This window comes from Podarcis bocagei (assembly GCF_964188305.1).
Source record: "Podarcis bocagei genome assembly, chromosome: 16".
Taxonomy (NCBI): domain Eukaryota; kingdom Metazoa; phylum Chordata; class Lepidosauria; order Squamata; family Lacertidae; genus Podarcis; species Podarcis bocagei.
The window spans coordinates 7139815-7159870 of record NC_138142.1 but is presented as its reverse complement, the minus strand read 5'-3'; the positions used below and the strand labels follow the sequence as shown (position 1 = coordinate 7159870).

Genomic DNA, 20056 nt, shown 5'->3' with positions numbered 1-20056 from the left:
TGCGGTTTAACCCACAGCACCACCTGTTTCAAAATTGGCCCTAAGTGGTTGGCGATTCCTTCCCTAGGGGATCCTTGATTGGGTGGGATCACTCTACAAAACTGAGTGAAGCATTAACCCATATCACAAATGACAAGTGTACCCGCTGCCCCAAAGCTAGCACCTTCTTAAAAGAAGAAAAAGAAAACTCTGAATACTTGGCCCTACTTGGAATCTCCTGGAGCTTCACAGATTGCTCTCACACACTTTATTGCTCAGTGGTGGAAAATATGGCGGAAGGGCAGGGCAGACGGCCGAGGTTCCCACTGGCATCGCCATTCATCAAGCTCATTCTCACAGTCATCCTCGACATGAAAAGCTCCAGAAAACCTTGTTTCTGCCACAAGTGACTTTTTCGAGCAGTTCATCATTCATTGTGCCATCTCTGTGATGGATAGCAGGACTTTGCAGGAGCTGCTTGGCGAGACTTGGACTTGCTGATACTTTCCCAAGGACATGAATCACTGTGTTCAACCTCACTTACATGCTAATGGGGGTCAGAGACCTATTGGAGCGTTTTGTGCTTCCCCTGTGAAGGCTGTGTATGGTGTTTGTGTGTATGTGTCATCAGCCTGTGGTAACTGAGACCAGGCCTCTGCTTTTATGATGCAGATATGCAGTCTGATGAAACGGAATCAATGGGGCAGTTAGGTAATTTTAGGCTCTTGGAGTAAATGGTCTTAATGGAGCCCCTCCACCACCACTTCAAAATGTGGTGAACCACCCCGGCATTTTGGGTCCCTCTTGCTTATTCTGTGCAGTGGGACCTTGGGCTTCTACCCCAAAGTCTTGTCTGGATAGCAGCATTGAACAGAATCCATCCTCTCAGATTGATACGGCCTAGCTGTTTGGGCCAAGCGAGGTAACAGATAAGGTATCAGTGAGGCAATGCTAGGTCAAGTTCAAAGTGTTACTATTAGTATACAAAGCCCTTAGCAACTTGAGACGGGTTTACCTATGAGATTGCCATGAGATTACCTATGAGATTGCCATAGACATAGGAGCCAATATTTGAGGGGACTGGGGCCCTCCAAAGTTGGTGGGCATTGCCATTCAAATGGTGTGCATCCACCGTGTCATGTGATCATTTATGTGGGGTAGGACTTACCTGCCCCCATGCAATGTTTTATTCAAGTTGGCACCCCTGTCCATAGACTCAACATTTCAATCAGCAGAATTGACAGTACTACAGGTGCCACAAAATACCCATGCCACATTGGTAAGAACACAGTCATTTAGTGTGGCAGCAGCACCCTCACTTTGAAACTCCCTGCTTATTGATATCAATGCAGACGCCTTCACTGTATTTTAAGAAGGCAGGCAGGTGGGGGCTGGCTAAAGGCAGACTGAAGTTGGTGGGGCAGTGTCCCACTTGCCCAAATGGAGTAGATTCCACTGGCCATTGTTCTAAATAATCAGGCTCTTCCAACATTCTCAGAAACGGTATACCCTACACCATATGAATAACAGGCAACACCACTTTCCCATGGTATCAAGCTGGTGACCTCAAGCTGAACATGACATCACTAAGAACCAATGAAGCCTACTGAGAGTGCAGGATTACAACATCCATTAAATAGTGATCCCAAGTAGACCTACTAGAACTAAAACTAGATCACAAACTGGATCACTAATTGGGGAGCAGATTGAAGCTCAGTGGTAGAACATCTGATTTGCAAGCAGAAAGTCCTAGGTTCACTCTCCAGACAAGGCTAGGAAGGCTCCTTGCCTGAAACCCTGGAGGGCTGCTGCCAGCCAGTGTAGACAGTTCTGAGCTAGATGGACCAATGGTCTAACTCAGTAGAAGGCAGCTTCCTATGTTCCTAATGGTCTGTGAACGTATTGGGCACCTTTTGACCCTGCCACTGGCTGAAAAATTCTGATTTTTTTTAATTTTAATGTTGCCAGAGGTATGTGCAAACACAAAACACCATTGTTAGTTGATTAAGGGCAGGAAAAATATGAAGTACTTTTTAAAGCAAATGCTTTTTCATACCCATAGGAGCCTCCTGTTGTTGTTGGCCCAACTTCCACCATCCCTAAGATTTTGGCCCTTTGAGTTGGGTCTGATGGCAGTTGGAGTTCAATGACATCTGGACAACCACAGCTTTCCCCAGCCATGGCCAGGTTGCAGGCATACACATTTCCATATAAAACAAGACACTTATTTGCAACACCCCCTCCCTTTCCCACTTCATTGAAGCATCTTTGTATCCGTCACTGCAAAGGAGCAGATTTGATTTGATTTCCACGCTTTCACCAACAAACCTACTGATCAAGCCATGTAAAGCCTTTTAATTACAATTTGTATAACACATATAAATAAATATTACATTCTTTGAGTCTACAATGCATACTAGGCAAATTTTGTTTTTAAAAAAGTCGATCTATGTTATAGGGTGGTGGGCTTCGTCACACCCAGACAGTCAGACAAACAAAAGGGGGGTAGGGAATCTGGACCCAAATAAAACTTAACGAGTCGCTCAAATAATTGGAATTGATGAAGGCAAGCAGAGTGTGTTCCTATTTAGCAGGCAACACAGGGTGCAGCTTTCCAAAGATGTAGAAGAGAGTGACAAGACCTTTAAATCTCAACCAGATTTTGCTGCAAATCAGGAGGAAGAAGTGAACCTGGAATGTCAGGAACTGTGCTCTTTCGTCCCCTTGCCATTCGGACCTGCAATTAGAATGTTTTCTTGGGCTATGATAGTCCTCCCTGCCACCAGGGGAGCGCCACTCAGTCAGGCAGCACCTTAGTTTATTTTGACCTTGTGTTTTTTAAACCCCACCCCCCCAGTTTAGTCCAAGGTTTTGATTGAGTGACAGGCAGCTTTGATTGGTGCTCCTTGGCTTCTAAACCTGGCTCTTTGAGCTGTGAGGGTACGTCTACTCACTTTCCTGCCTGCTTGCCAGGTCCCTCCAGTCCTGGGCACGTGGGACTCCCTGCTTCTCACCTTGCTGAGCTTCATCTGCAGCAGCCAGCAGTTCTTTTCCTGGTGTCAACTTTCCCCTTGTGCGGGGCCGGCCCAACTATGAGGTAAGGTGATGCAACTGCCTCAGGCAGCAGGATCCCCTGGGGCAACAGACCCTAATGTTGGACTTAGTTCCCCAATTGTTTCCTGATGCAGATCTTCACTCACTCCTTCTTCCCTGGCAGGGAGGGAGGCACCATCTTGTGGTTTGCCTCAGGTGCAAAAATGTCTTGAGCCAGCCCTGCTGATGTGGCCTAACCCTTTCTGGGTGATGCAATATCATGGCGTAAAGTTGCACACATGAGGTCACCAGGGTTGGGCTTGGGCTTATGGTAGCTGCTGGGAATAGAGGAAGGACTATAGTTCAGTGGTAGAGCATCTGCACTGCATGCAGAAGATAACAGGTTCAGTCCCTGGCATCTCCTGGCAGGACTGAGTGGGATCCTGCCTGAAATCCTGGTAAGTTTAGACATTATGGTTGCAGATACTCATATTTTCTGTCCTGACATTCTGAAAGGAGCAGTGAAATGCCTCCTCTTCCACTTCTGTAGCATGTGGGGCAGAAGAGAAGGGATGAGCCTTACAGAATCTTCTTGCGGGTGTCTTTTGTTTTACTAATCATGGAGGGATAAGGATCATGCATTGAAACCCACCATCTTGTGCACCAGGAATTCTGCTGTCCCCATTATCTGAGATTTCCCCAGGTGCTGCTCACACACTTCCTCACCCTTGAGGACTGGAAATTTGCTTCCATGCTCCTGAGGCAAAATAGTCATCTCCATGCTTGGAAGTCATGTGCTGGAGATGACAACATTTTTCTTTTCTTTTAGGCTATAACTTTGGTTGTGAAAATGAAACTAGAAATTTCATTTCTCCGTCACTCACCTGCAAAAGAGTGGACATAGTTCAGGAATGGTCAATGCCTAGCTTTGTCAGGACTACCTTATTGTTCTAGTCTGAAGGCTGAAACAATACACCTGTTTTGAGATCCTAAGAATCTTTAAGTCAGTTTTCAACGTTCTGTCACACTGTGGGGTGACCAAGAAAGAAAAGTGGGGCTAAATAGATGAGTGGCTGGAGCAGCACCACAAGGAAAAGGTCCAGCCCCACTTAAGTGATGCACCTTTCTCCTTGCTCCCATATTTATGAATGACTGCCACCCAATCCTATGGGAATACAGTAGTGGGGTGCGGGAGGAAGCCTTTGGTTCTGATGTTGCAGAACGTCAATCCTCCTCATCCCATACCATTGGCTATGCTTGATAGGGCTGATGGGAGTTGTAGTTCCGAAACATCTTGAGGACCAAAGTTTATGCACAATAGAGCACTGCTCTTGGGGTGTGGGGTGCCAACATTGTAGTGTTGCAACTCCCCTGCCCACCCAAGTAGAAGGTAGCCAAGTTGCCACTAATTGGAACACCATCAATATATTTCCTCATCCTTTTAAAGACTGTTCTAACATTACAAGGGAAGGGCCATATCATTTTAATAATTCCTTCTACAAACCAGGACTTGAGTGTGGGACCATTGCCTCCTCTTCCAAAACACATGGCACCTGGGATGCCCAAAGTCTCCTTTAGCCTACATTTCTCTGGTCTTTGGGCTTCCATTCAGCTTGTGGAAACTGTGGGGTTTGCCCAGGTTTGGAGCAGGACTGGCCCCACCTCTTGGCTTGGCTTAAAACACCAGCCTCCATGATGAGATGTGGGAGAAGAGACGTAGAACAGGGAAGGGGGAACCTGTGGCCTCCCAGATGGTGCTAGACTGCACCTCCCATGGTCCTTGACCATTGGACATCCTGGCTGGGGCTGGGAATTGGAATACAAGGATGTCTAGAGGGCCACAGGTTCCCCAAACCCAGTGAAGGGGTGCATACAGATTAGGGCTGGAGAAAAGACTGGAGCTCTCTATCCTCGCCTCCCGCATGATAGTCTTGATGGGTTTTTATGGATAGCATGTTTAATTTCCTGTTCTCTTGGGATGAAATCACAAAGGGAACATCACAATGGAAGCACCCACCACATAGAGGATCCTATGCAGCATTTTGTCAATGTCATTTGTCCACTGATGGTAAGGCATTATGCCAAGGGTAGCCCAAGTGATGCTTGGCATATGTTGGACTCCAGGGCCCATCAGCCACTGCCAGATGGCCACATGTTCCGCCATCCCTGGTTCAGTCTGTAATGGAGTTGGGATCGCCTAACATCTCATACTTCACAGGTACATCATACGTGCAATCAGGAACAATGAGGTCATTGATTATTCAGGTTAAGAGATGCATGTGCTTCTGGAGAGGTTGACAGTTGTTAACTCTGCCATTCCGAAACGTTCAAGAACTTTTGACACAAAAAAGATGGACATGAAATATGCACCCAGCATCCTTGGCATTGGTGGCCTCTGGGACTGGCAGGGCAGACACCAGGGAAGCCACAATGGATGGAGCCTGAGCCAATGGCAGGTGGCACCAACTAATTCCAATTTTGTCCTGTCTTCCTCCCTGCTAAACTCCATAACTGCAAAATAGAGACTTAGGAGGAAGAAGCTGACAACCAGGACCAATCCCTGGACTGGCTGTGAGAAGGCAGGCAGGGGGGCTCGGAGGAATCAAGAATGAGGTTGGTGGGGCAGTGCCTCATTCACCCTTGTGCCCCATCCTCCACTGGTTCCAGCTTCTTCTCAATAGAAGGTGAAATTGTGTGTATGGGGGAAAACCCCAGTCCAAAGTGGGAAGGGCTAATAGTTGGCAGGTGGATGGTGAGGGCTGAAAAGGCTGCTTCAAGGGCCAGATCCAGCCATCAGCTGGCCCTTAATGAAATTCATGCATTCCAAAGGCATGCCACACTGAAATGAAGTGCTTGTGTTGATCATCTTCAAGTGTTGAGAGTATATGTAAACTAATGTTGGGATATTATTTTTGTTCCATAGAAAAACTCCTTGGTTAATTATTACCCCCACCCGCTGCATCCCTCCAAAATGAAAAGTAAGGTATGAAAGGCAGAAGAGTAGGGAACAAAAGGGAGGGCGACCCTACGTACAGCATGTGACACAATCTTTTTTTAAAAAAAATCGAACTGTAAAGAAAAATAATATTGTCTCTCCTCTGCCTGGCATCACATCCTGTCTCCAGCTGCAGCGACTGTATGACTATTACCTTCAGACAGTCTCTTCATAAGTCTCAGTATCATATTTTTGATGCTTTATTAGAAATATAAAGAAGTTTTCTTTCTTTTTTATTATCTTTTTTCCTTTTTTTGTAAAAAAAAAGAATACTTTTGGTACCTTGTGTTTAATTGTCTTTGACACCCTAATCATCCATATCATAACCTCACCTTGTCCCAGCACATCATACTAGTCAGTTCAGTTCCTTTGGGCTTCTTGTCCCAAGTTCTGCCAAGCTGGTGCCCTCAAGATGTTTTGGACTACCAAATCCCATCAGCACAGCTGTACAGGCTGGGGCTGAGGGGTGTTGGTAGTCCAAAAATGTCTGGAGGGGACCAGCTTGGTGAAGGTTAGCTTATCCAAATGGTTGGACATTCCATCTGGGGAGGGGGAATAAGAACAAGCCATCATGAACATCTTTAGCAAATACCTCTCCCTGACTCTCTCTCTCTCTCTCTCTCTCTCTCTCTATATATATATATATATATATAATCTGTTGTGTGTAAGTCTGTTCAGTTCCCCCCACAGTTCACACACACACAAACAGATCCATCTTATTCCGCAAGTCCCTCCCAACTCCACTGAAGGCATCAAGGTGTGGTTGCTAAACCATAAAAAACCCCATCAACTGAAGCTATGCTTTGTCTTTGAGCTTCTCCATGTAGTTTCTTATCTCTTTCGACTCCCCCAGGTCCATGTCATGGCAAACCCATTTAATGTCATCTTCATTGCAGTTGAGGATAGAGTTGATGGTGGGGCAACCATCGTCTGGAGGGATGGTGGTAAACGTCGTGAACTTCACCCGCTTCCGCTTGGAGGTGGGTGAATGCAAAGGGGGATCGGGTTTTGGCCCTTCCCCCTGCTTGCCCCCTGAGTCAGCCGACCGATGGATTTGGCTCTGGATACTTTTCGGTGTGCTGCCATTGAGGAGCTGGTTGCTCTCCTCAAAGCCTATCCCTCGGTCTATGTTAGTTGTGCGTTCGTTCTGCTGGGGGGAGACGTCCACTCGGTTCTCTAGGAGCTCACTTTCATTCCCAAGCCACACCCAGTCATGGGAGTGGCTCATGGAGGTTTGCCCTTCCATCGGAACTTGCTTGTGCCGGTATTTTAACGTGAAGGTGGCACAATTTATCAGGAAGACAAGAATGGCAAGGCAGAAGACTCCCAGCAGAGCATACATCCCAATCTCCAAGTCACTGAGACCCCTGGGTGCCTGCACAAGGTCACTGTCCTCTGTGCCACCATTGCTTTTGGGAAGGTCAATTTGTGCTGGGAAGTTGGTGAAGTCAATTGGGATGTTTTGGAGCTGCCCGTCATCCGAGAGCTTTTCTCCATCCAGGCTGTTCTTAAAGACTTTGCTTTTGATCGTAGACTTTGCAGTGGTGCCAGCTTTCCTGACGGAAACTTCCTCTCGTTCGGCAGAAGGGCTTCCATAGTACCGCCCGTCTTGCCCATACCGCTCTTGGTCCAACACCTTCTGCCTTCGGTCGCTAGCATGGTTCTCGATCTCATCGGCATCGTAATCACCGGCCCCATGGGAGTTGGCATCATTCTGACCAAACTTGACCTTGATGCTACCGTTGCCTACGGCAAGAACACTCTTCCTCTTGGACTTCTGGCAGGTTTCAGAGATCATCATGTCCACTTTGACCAATGTGCCTTGTCCTTCGCCTTCTGCTGCAACCACTGGCCATTTCATAGCAGAGCTCTGGTGGGCTGAAATGACTGATTCATCGAGAGAGGAAGCCGAGAGGGAAAAGTCTTTGGGGTCGTAAATGTCCAGTGGGGTCACTGAGCCATCACTGAACTGGATCCAGGAGCTGACCACTGCTTCCTAAAAGATAAAGGAAATGGTTAACCACAAGATCTGAAACGGGCCCTTCATCTCACAGTTGCATGGAGAGATAGGTATAGGTTTTCCTGCTTCCTAGCACTAAAATGAAGGATTATCAACTCAAACGAAATTGCCAATAGCTAAAACATGGAATGGGTTACTCAAGATGTAGTGATGTTCAACAACTAGACAAAATCATGGCAGATATAGATATCAATGGTTACCAGTCATGATCACTGTATACTGCCTTTATGATTAGTCACAATAAAATGTTTCTAAGTATCAGTTGCTATGAAATATGAATGGGAGAGCGATATTGCAGCCATGTTCTCATGTTCCCATGGGTCACTGTGATAACAAAATGTGGATTAGATAGACCTTTGGTCTGATCCAGAACGGCTTTTCTTATGTACCATTCTACCTTCACAGTTCTGAGATGAAGTATTTGTGTGCATGTATGTGCATAGGTGTGAATGGGGAGGGGGAAAAGATAATTCTTTCTATTTTCATTTTTCCTCTTCTTGGAAACAGGAGCAAAAGGACCATCTAAATGATCATTTAGCCAAAGTGTGTGTGATTGATACATTTTTTAATGGTGGCACCCCAATTATGGAACCATCACGTCGCCAATGTCATTTTGCTGCCCTGCAAAACCTTTCCAGGTCTATTTCCCCATGATTTTTTAATCCAGAGTAACTCATTTGATCTTTGTCAGTGTTTTTATGCAGCTTTTTATTACTTAACTTTTATTTCTACTGACGATTATGCCCTGCTCTCTATAGATCTTGTTGCTTGGATATATGTTCCTTTTAAATTGTTTCTTCTCATCTGCTTTTATTGCAGGTTCCTTTTAAATTGTTTTTATTGTATTTCCTGAGATATATATGTTTTTATTTGCCACCCGGCAAAAGTGTTGGAAGGCAGGGGTAGAAATTCCCACATTGAATAAATAAAATATCCATTTTCATCAAAGCTGGAAAGAGGGAGGAAGCAAAATATTAATTAACAAAGCAACCCCTCATTTTTTTGAGGAGAGGAATCCTATAGCAGAGCTACTGCCACTTCTTCTAAATCACTGTAAACACGGCAGGTGTGTTTTCTCTCTTTTTTTCATAGGAACACAGGGAACTGCGTTGCAGTGAATCAGACCCTTGGAGCATCTAACTCAGTCCTTTCTATACTGACTGGCAACTGCTTGCCGGGATTTGGCAGGGGATTTTCTCAGCCCTACTGAAGATGCCCAAGGATGGAGCCTAGGACCTCCTACATTCAAAGAAGATGCTTTTACCAGTGATCTACATTCCTTCCCCAAATCAATATCCAAGTTAAAACCTGATACAGGGACACAGGAAGCTGCCTTAGTGGAGGCTGTTGGTGTTTGAAAAAGAAAAGGTTCTGACCTCCTTTTTACTCCTTTGCCTAGTCCTCAGACCTTAGTTGGCACAAAAGAGTCTTTGAGAAAGAGTATTCTTGCAGAGTATGGCTGCTTTTATTCTTAAAAAGTCTTCTCCAACCACGACCCACAGCTTTTACACACACCAAACACAACCAGCTTTCTACCATCCAACCAACCCACACCAAACACTAACATTGGCCACTCTATATACACAGGTACAATTTGGTGAAAGGTTGCACGAGTCATTGTAGGCCACTGACTCATGCTGACTTAGTTCTTTTAGCATTAAAGAAACAGCAGCCAATTTTTAGGCATGACAGAGGCTGGTTCATTTGGGCGATCAATCTCAGTCTCCCTCAGCCAACTTGCATGCAGTCCATGGGGTGGCCCTGGTGGTCAGCTTCCTCCTTCTGAGTCTCAGGTTTGCCCTTCTGGAACTCAGCAGGGAGGAGGGAGGCGGGGAGAAAACTAGAATTAGTTGACCCAAGTGCAACAGCACTGCCTCTACTTGTGATCCCCAACACCTGGCATTCAAAGGCATATGGCGTCCCATTGTGCTGTCCAATCATAATGCCAGCATATGTTACCAGGTTGTTTGCAAGCAGTTAAGATTTGTTCCACCCCAGCTCAGAACAAAGGGCATTGCTACCCTTCCGGTTAAATTTCAAGCTTTTTGCTGACAACAGCGAAGGGCATTTAGCTCCCCGGGAGCCTGGGACTCAGCTAATATTCCATTTTGAAGCTACTCCACAGTATGCTTCGCAGAGACCAGGTGAGGGGGAAATGTACCATGGCACTGCAGAGAAAGGACAAAGGGCTCAATGTTTTTAGAATGCTCAACATGTTAAGTTGGAAAGGACCCCAATGGTTACCGTATTTTTCGCCCTATAGGACGCACTTTTCCCCCTCCAAAAATGAAGGGGAAATGTGTGTGCATCCTATGGAGTGAATGCAGGCTTTTGCTGAAGCCTGGAAAGCGAGAGGGGTTGGTGCGCACCGACCCCTCTCGCTCTCCAGGCTTCAGGAGAGCCGCAGTGCCAGCCCCACAAGGTCGGGGGACAGCGGGGAGGCGGAACGCCGCCATCCCACTGTCTCCCGATGTGGTTTGGAGGCTGACGGCAGGGAGACGTGTGCTTCTCCCCGCCGCCAGCCCCGCAAGCTCCGGGGACAGCTGGGAGGCGCAGCGCGTCTTCCCGCTGTCCCCGGAACTGGTCTGCAGGCAGGCGGCGGGGAGAAGAGCGCTTCTCCCCGCTGCCGGCCCCACAAGCGCCTGGGGGGAAAATAATTTTTTCCCCTTTATTCCCCCCCCCAAAAAAAAACTTGGTGCATCCTATGGGCCGGTGCGTCCTATGGGGCGAAAAATACGGTATTTAGTCCAATCTCCTGGAATTGCTGATAAGGGTCTGGAAACCAAGCTTTATGAGGAATGGTAGAGAGAGTGGGTATGTTTAGCCTGGAGAAGAGGAGACTGAGTGCTGACAGCCATCTTCAAATACCTCATTGGAGGTTTTTAAACAGGGGTGGGAAGTCTCCTGCATTGCCAGGGGTTGCACTCAATGTCTCTGAGGGTCCCTTGAGACTCCACAATTCTATGATTCTTTTGAAGGCTAATTGTGGTGTGGGGGTGTTTTTAGTGTGCTTGGGGCTGCAGCTGAGGAGAGGAGGACTATACTTCCTGGCTGTGTCATCCCCCCACCATAACTGTCCCTCCTCCATTTGACATCCAACTGCAACACTATGGGCGTTTTTGGCAGGGCGGTCACAGCTGGGGAAGGAAAAGTGAACATCACAAAAAGCTACTGGCTACAATAGAAGGCTCCCCACCCCCCAGCACAATTACAGCAGGAAGGAATGGGGCCCTTTTGGCACTCGGGGGTGCCTCTGTGGGCACTTAGGTGCTGTGTTGGTGACTCATAGTCTAAGCCAGCCTTTGCCAATTCGGTGCCCCCAAGAGTACCACTCCCATGGTCTTCAGCCAGTGCTGTGCTGGCTGGGGCTGAAGGGAATGGTAGAATCCATGAAAAAAAGAAATGATGTGGCACTGTGTCCTTCAAAGACCTGTTTCTGCAAAGCTGGCCATGCTGGCGTGCTGCATCAATAAATCGCCCCCACCCTCATTCTTCGACAGGCACCTCCAATTACCATCAAGGAATGAAGATGGATGAAAACCATCTCATCTGCAGAGCTTCAATCTTTCATGATGGCACCCGAGATGTGACGGATTTCCCCCTGGCCCATTAATTACAAGTCATAAACATGGAGAGATTATGGCAGCCCTGGTTACATTCGCCTCCTCTTTTCTTTCTTTCTTTCTTTCTTTCTTTCTTTCTTTCTTTCTTTCTTTCTTTCTCACTTCTGCAATTCTCTCTGCAAACAAGCAACATTTCCACAGGATTGCTGCCAATGGTCCTTTTTTTAAAAATTGGGATGATTTATTTGATGGCAGCAATGATGGGAAGAGTGTGAGATCACTTTGAATGGCAGCACAGCACAGCTGAAGGGAAGAAAAAACTGGGACCACTCCAGCAGTTGTGGGTCCATAGCAGGACCTCAGATGTTGAACAAAATATAGGGGAGAGCACGTGCAGGAGAAGGTAATCTGTAAAGTGCCCAAATCCCAGTCATGCTACTCACAAAGTAAGCTGAAGTGATTTACCGTATTTTTTGCTCTATAAGACTCACTTTTTCCCTCCTAAAAAGTAAGGGGAAATGTGTGTGCGTCTTAAGGAGCGAATGCAGGCTGTGCAGCTATCCCAGAAGCCAGAACAACAAGAGGGATTGCTGCTTTCACTGTGCAGCAATCCCTCTTGCTGTTCTGGCTTGTGAGATTCAGAATATATTTTTTTCTTGTTTTCCTCCTCCAAAAACTAGGTGCGTCTTGTGGTCTGGTGCGTCTTATAGAGCGAAAAATACGGTACATTAAAACAAATGAAGAACATCTAATGAAAATCTAAAAACAAAGCAATGCTGATAAAAAGTAGGACTTACAGACCCCACCCCATAGAAAGGGGCCGCAATGGTACCCTTCAAATTAAGGACCAAAAGGCCAAGTAAAGATAAATGTCTTTGCCTCAAAATAAATATGGTGTTAGGTGGCACTCCATGGGGAGAACATTCCACAAGTGAAGTGCCACTACGAAAAGGCCTAATTTTGTGTTGCCACTCTCCAAATCTTCCATGGTGGGGGCACTCAAAGAAGAGCCTCATATGATGATTGCATTGTCTGGGTTGGGTCATGTGCGGAGAGGCAGTTCTTGAAGGACTGGGTTCTTGAGACTTATTTATTTATTTATTTAGTCTATTAGATTTATATACTGCCTGTCACTGACTGAAAGTCAGGGCCAGCCAGCTGAACAGCAGTGACTTCAAGCCCCACTGAAATTTGCTACATTCCAGAGCTTCCAGCTGGGAAGTATGGAGTATAGCGGATACAAACAGAGCTTGAAGTCAGCACCAGTCAGCAGAGATCTTCCTGTGCAATAGAACTTGAGTTCAGGCTATGCTGTGAAGGAAAAATGTGTTACCTGATGTCATGATGTCACGTGATTGGCAGGGGGTGGCTCTGCCTGTCTGTCAAAGTGGCCAGCTGGGGCTGGGGGAGCTAAGGATTTGCCCTGCTGAACTGAAAGGTTTCCACATCACCACATTAGAAAAAGAAGAAGATTTGGTTCAAAAATGGACAGCTGTGAAGGAAGTATCCAGTTTTTCACCCCTTCAGTATTGGGCTGTGCTGTCATTCATGATGAGGAAATGTCTCATATCTGAGCAGGCTTCTGTCATTGCTTGAGTCAAATCAATCATATTGTGTTCTGATGAACACAGGCAGAGCCCATGGAAAAAACACCGTTTGTCTTCTCATTGACATTTGTAAGCCACTCTGGGAGCCATTTTTTGCTGAACAGTGGGATAAAAATGTTTTAATTCGGATCTTTAATTCAATCAAATTGCCTATAATGTTAAATGGTCCTGGAGAAAGAGAATGGGGAAGAAGAGAAAGGGAGATGTAGCCACCATGTAACTCAGGCATAGGCAAACTTGGCCCTCCAGATGTTTTGGGATTACAACTCCCACCATCCCTAGCTAACAGGACCAGTGGTCAGGGATGATGGTAATTGTAGTCCCAAAACATTTGGAGGGCCGAGTTTGCCTATGGCTGATGTAACTGCTGCTTGAGTCACTTGCTGATGACTGTGTTGACTAAGGGTCTAAGTCAGAGATGGGGAATACAGGACTCCAACTCCCATCAGCCTCAACCAGCATGGCCAGTGATAAGGAAAGTGGTAGTCCAACAACATCTGGAGGGCCGCATGATTCTCATTCCTGAGGTAAACTGTATACGCCAAATGTAAGTAAGAAGACCTTAACACAATCAGAGGACTGTTACTTTCCTTGTAACTCTCCCTGCCTTCTTTAAACATCAGAGAGTTTCTCAGTGTGCAAATAGAAAGATGACACACAGTGCTGGGCCATGGGAACAATCTTTGGTGAACCAATAGCTGTGGGACTAGCTAGTAAAAGGTAAAGGTAAAGGGACCCCTGACCATTAGGTCCAGTCGTGGCCGACTCTGGGGTTGCGGCGCTCATCTCGCTTTATTGGCCGAGGGAGCCGGCGTACAGCTTCTGGGTCATGTGGCCAGCATGACTAAGCCGCTTCAGCTGCTTCCCAGAAGCCCAAAAGCAGGGCTCAAATACAACAATTATTCTCTTCTGTTGGCACCCATCACCTGGTAGTCAGAAACATAGAGGATTTGAACATGGTGATTCCAGCTAGCGATCATGGATAAGAGCCATGGTTCTATGCCAGAGGTCATTTCTACCTTTGAATAGACAAGAAAACACAAACCAGGGAGGGACTGGGGAGGAGGTTGGTAGCCATGAAGTCTCCTCCAGCCTCAATAGAGCATGAAGAATAGGCAGGAGTTATTTCACTCCGGGACATTCCTGCACTATCCTCCATTAGCAGCCCAAGATAAAGGAGCCAAGCCTAAGTGCCCATTAAAATTTCCCCATTCTACTCTCTTTTCTTTCTCCTGAGCTGGTTTTTATAGCTTGTTGGGCAGGGAGACAAAGGAGAGCACAGAAGTGCATCCTGTGCATTGGGGAGTCTCAACTTCTTGGGTTGGACTGATGCACTCATTTTCAATCTGCAGGGATTTATTCATTTCTGTTTATGGTGGGGAGCATCCTAAAGCGGCATCTTCCTCACCTTCTGCCCAAATTGGCACAGCCCATTCTACTATCTCACTCTGCAGCATCTTTATAGACTGTTTCTAGACATGTGAGGGAAATGAGTGTCCTCTTGCAGATTCCTTCTGTGTCTGCCTCACCTACTTATTTGATTTGCCTCGAGATTGAGACTTCTATACATTCCTCATCTCCATAGAAGCCACGACCTGAACCTTTCTGCTCGGAAGCTTTGCCCTGGCTCAGTTGGAGTATCAGAGACCTGTGAATTAAGTAGGATCAACACGCTGGTGCCTTGATGAGCTCCAATGCTAACCTGCTTCTGTCAGCCAAATCTGAGAATAATAGGTTACCAGGAGTGAATGGCTTTGCCCTTCCAAATGGAAGAAAGGAACATGTTCACCTGCTCCTCTCCTCTCCCTCCCTCCCTATTTTCAATGGAAGCGAAGTCAATTGGGGGTGGGGCTTGAAATACAAACTGCAGTTAAAAGAGCATCTCCCAAAAATGTCTTATACCTTCCCCCACATCACTGTTGCCTGCCATGCATCCCTCTCCCTTCCAGAGCTGCCAACTTGAATAAAATATTTTTTTTTGGGGGGGGGGAGCAGGTAAGCCCAACCCTGCATAATCAATGACATGACACAGTGCACACACAGCATTTGAATGGCAATGCCCATCAACTGCAGAGGGGGCAGAAGCACCCTAAAATATTTTATTAGGGGAGGTGAAGACCCTTTGGCTCCCATGCCTCCTTCCTTTCCCTGGTAGTGGGGCAAGGGTGGCAGCCCCTTTTCCTCTTCATTGGGATACCATTGGTCTCAGGAGTTTAGTTAGGGCTCTTGGGAAAATTTAATTCAACTTGGCTCCTAAGCCCAGTAGAGTTTATTGAATTTGGGAGCCCTAGAGAATGTGACTTCCCAGAGCTCCTTCAGCCTGGAACACTACTTCCACCATCAAACCCAACCAACAGGTAAGTTTGGAGAAAGAAAAAGGGAAGATAGGAGGATAAGGGTTCGTGGGATGGCGGTTGGTTGGAGGGAAAATGAGATGCACAGAATCAAATCCTGGGATCTTTAACATGCAAATCATGTGCTTTACAACTGAGCTGTGGATCTCTGTTTTCATTCACTTTCTGAGAGCACTAAGGGATTGTTTTTTTAAGCACCTGCAAGGAAATACTGAAGCAAGCAAGCAGGCATATTTAGGCAAGCCAAAGAGAATAGCATCACTTAAATGCTACTTTAAAATACCTTTTTAAATAGCCTGACAACCACAGATAGCAGTTGAGCTCTCCCCATAGCCAGATGTGCAGGACTCTCAGAGCAAGGCTTATGAAACAGGGGTCCACAGCTCATCTGTAAAGCACATGATTTGCATGTTGAAGATCCCAGGATTTGATTATGAGCATCTCAATTCAAAAAGGTCTCAGGATGCCTTTCTAAGGAAATAAATCTTATGCAGCCTTTGGAGACCCAGTATCTATGAGAAGAGATCGATCCATGGTCAAACTTGGTACATGGCAGATTTGTGTGTTCAGCTTGCATACATTAAGCAGCTTTCTCCAATTTTTGCTGTTCTGCATTATGTATGACGCAGTCATGTTCTCCAGTGTGATTCCCTCTCAAGCCTGGAGGAAGACATAACAGGAAGAGGCACCACTCAGGGAGCCTATGCCCCGCACTCGAGAATTTTCTGAAGCAGAATATGTGTCTTTGCTGGAGTCTTTGCATTTGTAGTCTTTGTCTGCTCCACACATGATCTAGAGCAATATGGAATGGGCATTTGTTTAAAGAGAGCCAAACAAAACATGAAAGCTAAAATTCTCAGGAAACAGATTACTGTGTCTCTCCAGAACCGCCACCCCTGCTACAAAGGCGGGATCACAGTATGCACACAGTTCAGTGCATTGCTCAAGAGAACTGCCTGAATAGATAGAACAAAACAGGATTCCACATACTCTACCTGTTTGGGTGTATGGAGCAGCTCCTGGGCCACAGTGACAGCCACAACAGCTCGGTGACTCACTGCACTGGGCTGAAGGAAGAGTGATAATCCAGCTACCAGCTGGACCCCCATATCCGTGATGGTCACCTTCTCATCCAGCACTGTCACAGTTTTCTCTGCCAAGATGGAATCAGACAGCGGAGACAATACCTTTGGGAGAAGCCAAAGGACAACAAGGAATCTATTTAAGATGGGGTTAAAGAGCAATAGTCACCCCTCCCCGAATTCCTCATGCCAATTTATATTTTCTCACATGAGTATTTCAAGACTCTAGATGTCTCACAATAACGTCTATGGCGGGGGTTGGAGAACCAGCATGGTCGTTGCTAGCACAATTTTATACATCGTTGTTGGAAACAGGACTTTGGCAATGGCTAGTCTACCTACCCCTTAGTGAAACTGTGAAGAGGGCAGCCAAACACCTTGAGAGGTATGAAGGACTACAGGTCACTGGCAGAGCTATCTGCTTTGTATCAGTGGTTCCCAATTAGCTAAGTACCGCAAACCCTGTTTTTCAAAAGCCAATCCATGGATCCTCTACTTTTGACAATTTTGATATCTCTATGGTAGTTTTTGTTATGTGAATGGTGTCTCAGACCCCATGGGTGGGTTATGCAGACCCCCTGGGGGCTGTGGACCACCAATTGGGAACCTCTACTTTATATGACAAAAGGCCCATCCATGGCATCACCAAGCACAGCTGGGGAAAGACTCCCAGCATCACCAGGGATGGGGAAACAATGTGAATGAAAACCAGGGATTGGCAACTTGTGGTGGTCCAGATGTTAAATTGCAATTCATGTCCACCCAGACAGCATTACTAATGGTCAGGAATGATAGCTATACGCCAGAGCACCTGTAGGGTCAAAAGCTCGCCGCCCCCATTGTAGACCATAGTAAGTTAGACAGACTAATGGTCCAAATTGGTGTAAGGCAGACTCCTATGTTCCTATCAGGCATGTTGCCTTGTCACTTGCTGGTATCTTTTGCATACAGAAGATCCCAAGTTCAACCCCCAGCATTTCCTGGCAGGTCTGGAAGAGGCCCCGTCTGAAATTCTGGAAAGCCACAGCCATTGAGTGCTGACGTTGACAATACTGAGCTAGTTGACTCCATACAAGGTGGCTTCCTAAATTTAGGCCTAGAGTTTTCAACTATGGGAGGGAACCTGAAAACACATCCTTGGAGAGAGGTATATTTAAAAAGAGGTGTTGGACCATTGCAAAGCAGTAAAGATGGGCCCAGTTTCCTGCTTCTGGGAGCTGTAAACATCATTTGAATGTATGGTAGATAAGACCATTCAGCTGAAGTTCTGGCTTAATGGGGTCAGGACATATGAGGGAGAGAGCCAGAAACAACATCCCTTCTGGAGGGACTCCTTATACATGGATAATTCAGAAAACCAAGAAAGCTCAGTTTCTTTGCTGCTGCTATTCATGGATCAGGCCCCGAGGAAATAATATCTATGGCCAGAAGGGCTTCCTGTAGCTATTGGAAACAGGATGGCAGGGAAATCTTGCAAGATTGACTGTCTAAGGTACAGGGAACATTTGCTTGAATCTGAGTTGTCTGGGGTCTTTGGGGAACAAACATAAAACATGGCTTTTGCCCCAGTGAGAGTTACCATTTTCAGTTTACCCTTTTCTGTTCTGAGCAGTCTACTGAGGGCCACAGGACAGTGACCAGCAAGACCAGAGGTGGATGGGGTAATACATGTATCTTTGTATGGTAGGCTGGTCTCCACACACACTCACAACCCCTCTGGGTCCCCCATCCAGACAATGAAGAGGCATTGTCAGTGTTCAATGACACGTTCTAGCTAGGCAGAAACACTTGGGATGCAAAGCAGAGCCCGTGAGGTATGTGGTCTGGAGAGAGGGGGCATGTGCTGGGCACAGTAAGTAAAGGTAAAGGTACCTCTGCCCGTTCAGGCCAGTCTTGCCAGACTCTAGGGTTGTGCGCTCATCTCACTCTATAGGCTGGGAGCCAGCACTGTCCGCAGACACTTCCGGGTCACGTGGCCAGCGTGACAAAGCCGCTTCTGGCGAACCAGAGCAGCACACGGAACGCCGTTTACCTTCCCGCTGGTAAGCGGTCCCTATTTATCTACTTGCACCCAGAGGTGCTTTCGAACTGGTAGGTTGGCAGGCGCTGGGACCGAACGACGGGAGCGCAGCCCGCCGCGGGGATTCGAACCGCCGACCATGCGGTCGGCAAGTCCTAGGCGCTGAGGTTTTACCCACAGCGCCACCCACGTCCCGCTGGGCACAGTACCAAGGGCCAAATAGAGAGGCCTGGAGGGCCATATTTTGACCCCAATTTTGAAGTTCCCCACCCCTGCTTTTGCCCATGCTCAGAATCTGGCAAGGCACAACGCCCAGGAACCATGCTACTAATTCAAGGCATCCGAGGAAGCTTCAGCCCTGCCTTTCTTGCACAATAAAACCATGGAATGGGATGCTCTCATACCTAGGTGCAACCACAGCAGCTCAAAAGATGGCAACCATTGTTGACTGACCTGGACCATTGTCATGCCGACTTCCTGTCCCACCAAGACTTTGCCCCCCTGTAGCTGGGCCACGTGAGGCTTCTCCAGCTTCATGAAGTCCGTCACCAAATCTGTGATGTCAAACTGCCAATCAGATCCTAGCAAATAGGTGAGCTGTCCCCACGGGCTGGTGTCCTCAGCTACAAACTGGGTGAGAACCCGCACCATGGCGTGCTGGTACTGGAGGGTGCAGCCTCGTCCTTTCCGTTCATCTTCATCCTCGTCATCGCTCTCCCTTGTAGGTCTGAAAAATTATTATTTCAACTTAACATTCATTCCCAACCAGCACAGATATCTAGCAGGCGTGCCTCATGTGCACAGATGTGCCTTTTACGAAGAAAATGCACCTTGCAAGCATACAAAGCAAACTCTTTCTTGGAGAAACCAAAGAAGACCAATACGTTCTATTATGGTTGCTAGATCATGGTCAAAGCACTTTCTCATAAGGCCCTAGTCAATGATGAGGTCCATGGCCAGACAAAAGAGTTTAGCTCAGTTGTAAAGCACATACATTGTGTGCAGAACATAAGAATTCCATCTGTCTCACTCAAACCACCCTTTCATCACCCAGGAAATTAAGACTTTGCATTATTTCCAAAAACCAAGCCTAGCAATGGCAAGGGGGGTGACCCCAAAGGTAAATGAGGAATGGAGGAAGGTGTCAGACTGAGAGAGACTGTTGGTCCATCTAGCTCATCGTTGTCCACACTGACTGACAATGGCTCTCAAGGGTTTCAGGGAGGAGGCCTTTCTGCATGCAAAGTATATATGCGCTCCACCACTGAGACTTGGCCCTTCCCCAGAAGGTCTCATGCTCAGTCACTAGCATCTCCACTTAAAACAACCCATTCACAGGTTGTGGCAAGGACTCCTGCCCCAAACCCTGGAGAACTTCTTGCCTAGATAGACAAATAATCTCA

At 46.9% G+C, this 20056-nt stretch overlaps 1 protein-coding gene across 2 annotated transcripts in view; it reads right to left on the bottom strand.

Annotated features, from left to right (window-relative positions):
* Positions 1–2319: 2319 nt before the first annotated feature.
* Positions 2320–20056, bottom strand: part of LOC308575780 (transmembrane protein 132C-like) — a 300534-nt gene continuing 282797 nt past the window's right edge. For both annotated transcript variants that reach the window (XM_081174740.1, XM_081174741.1), the window contains exons 7-9: positions 19107–19380; positions 16547–16738; positions 2320–8003 (exon numbers count right to left, since the gene is read on the bottom strand). In XM_081174740.1, the coding sequence (XP_081030866.1) occupies positions 6804–8003; positions 16547–16738; positions 19107–19380 (1666 nt within the window). In that variant the 3' untranslated portion in view covers positions 2320–6803. The remainder of the gene's footprint in view (positions 8004–16546; positions 16739–19106; positions 19381–20056) is intronic.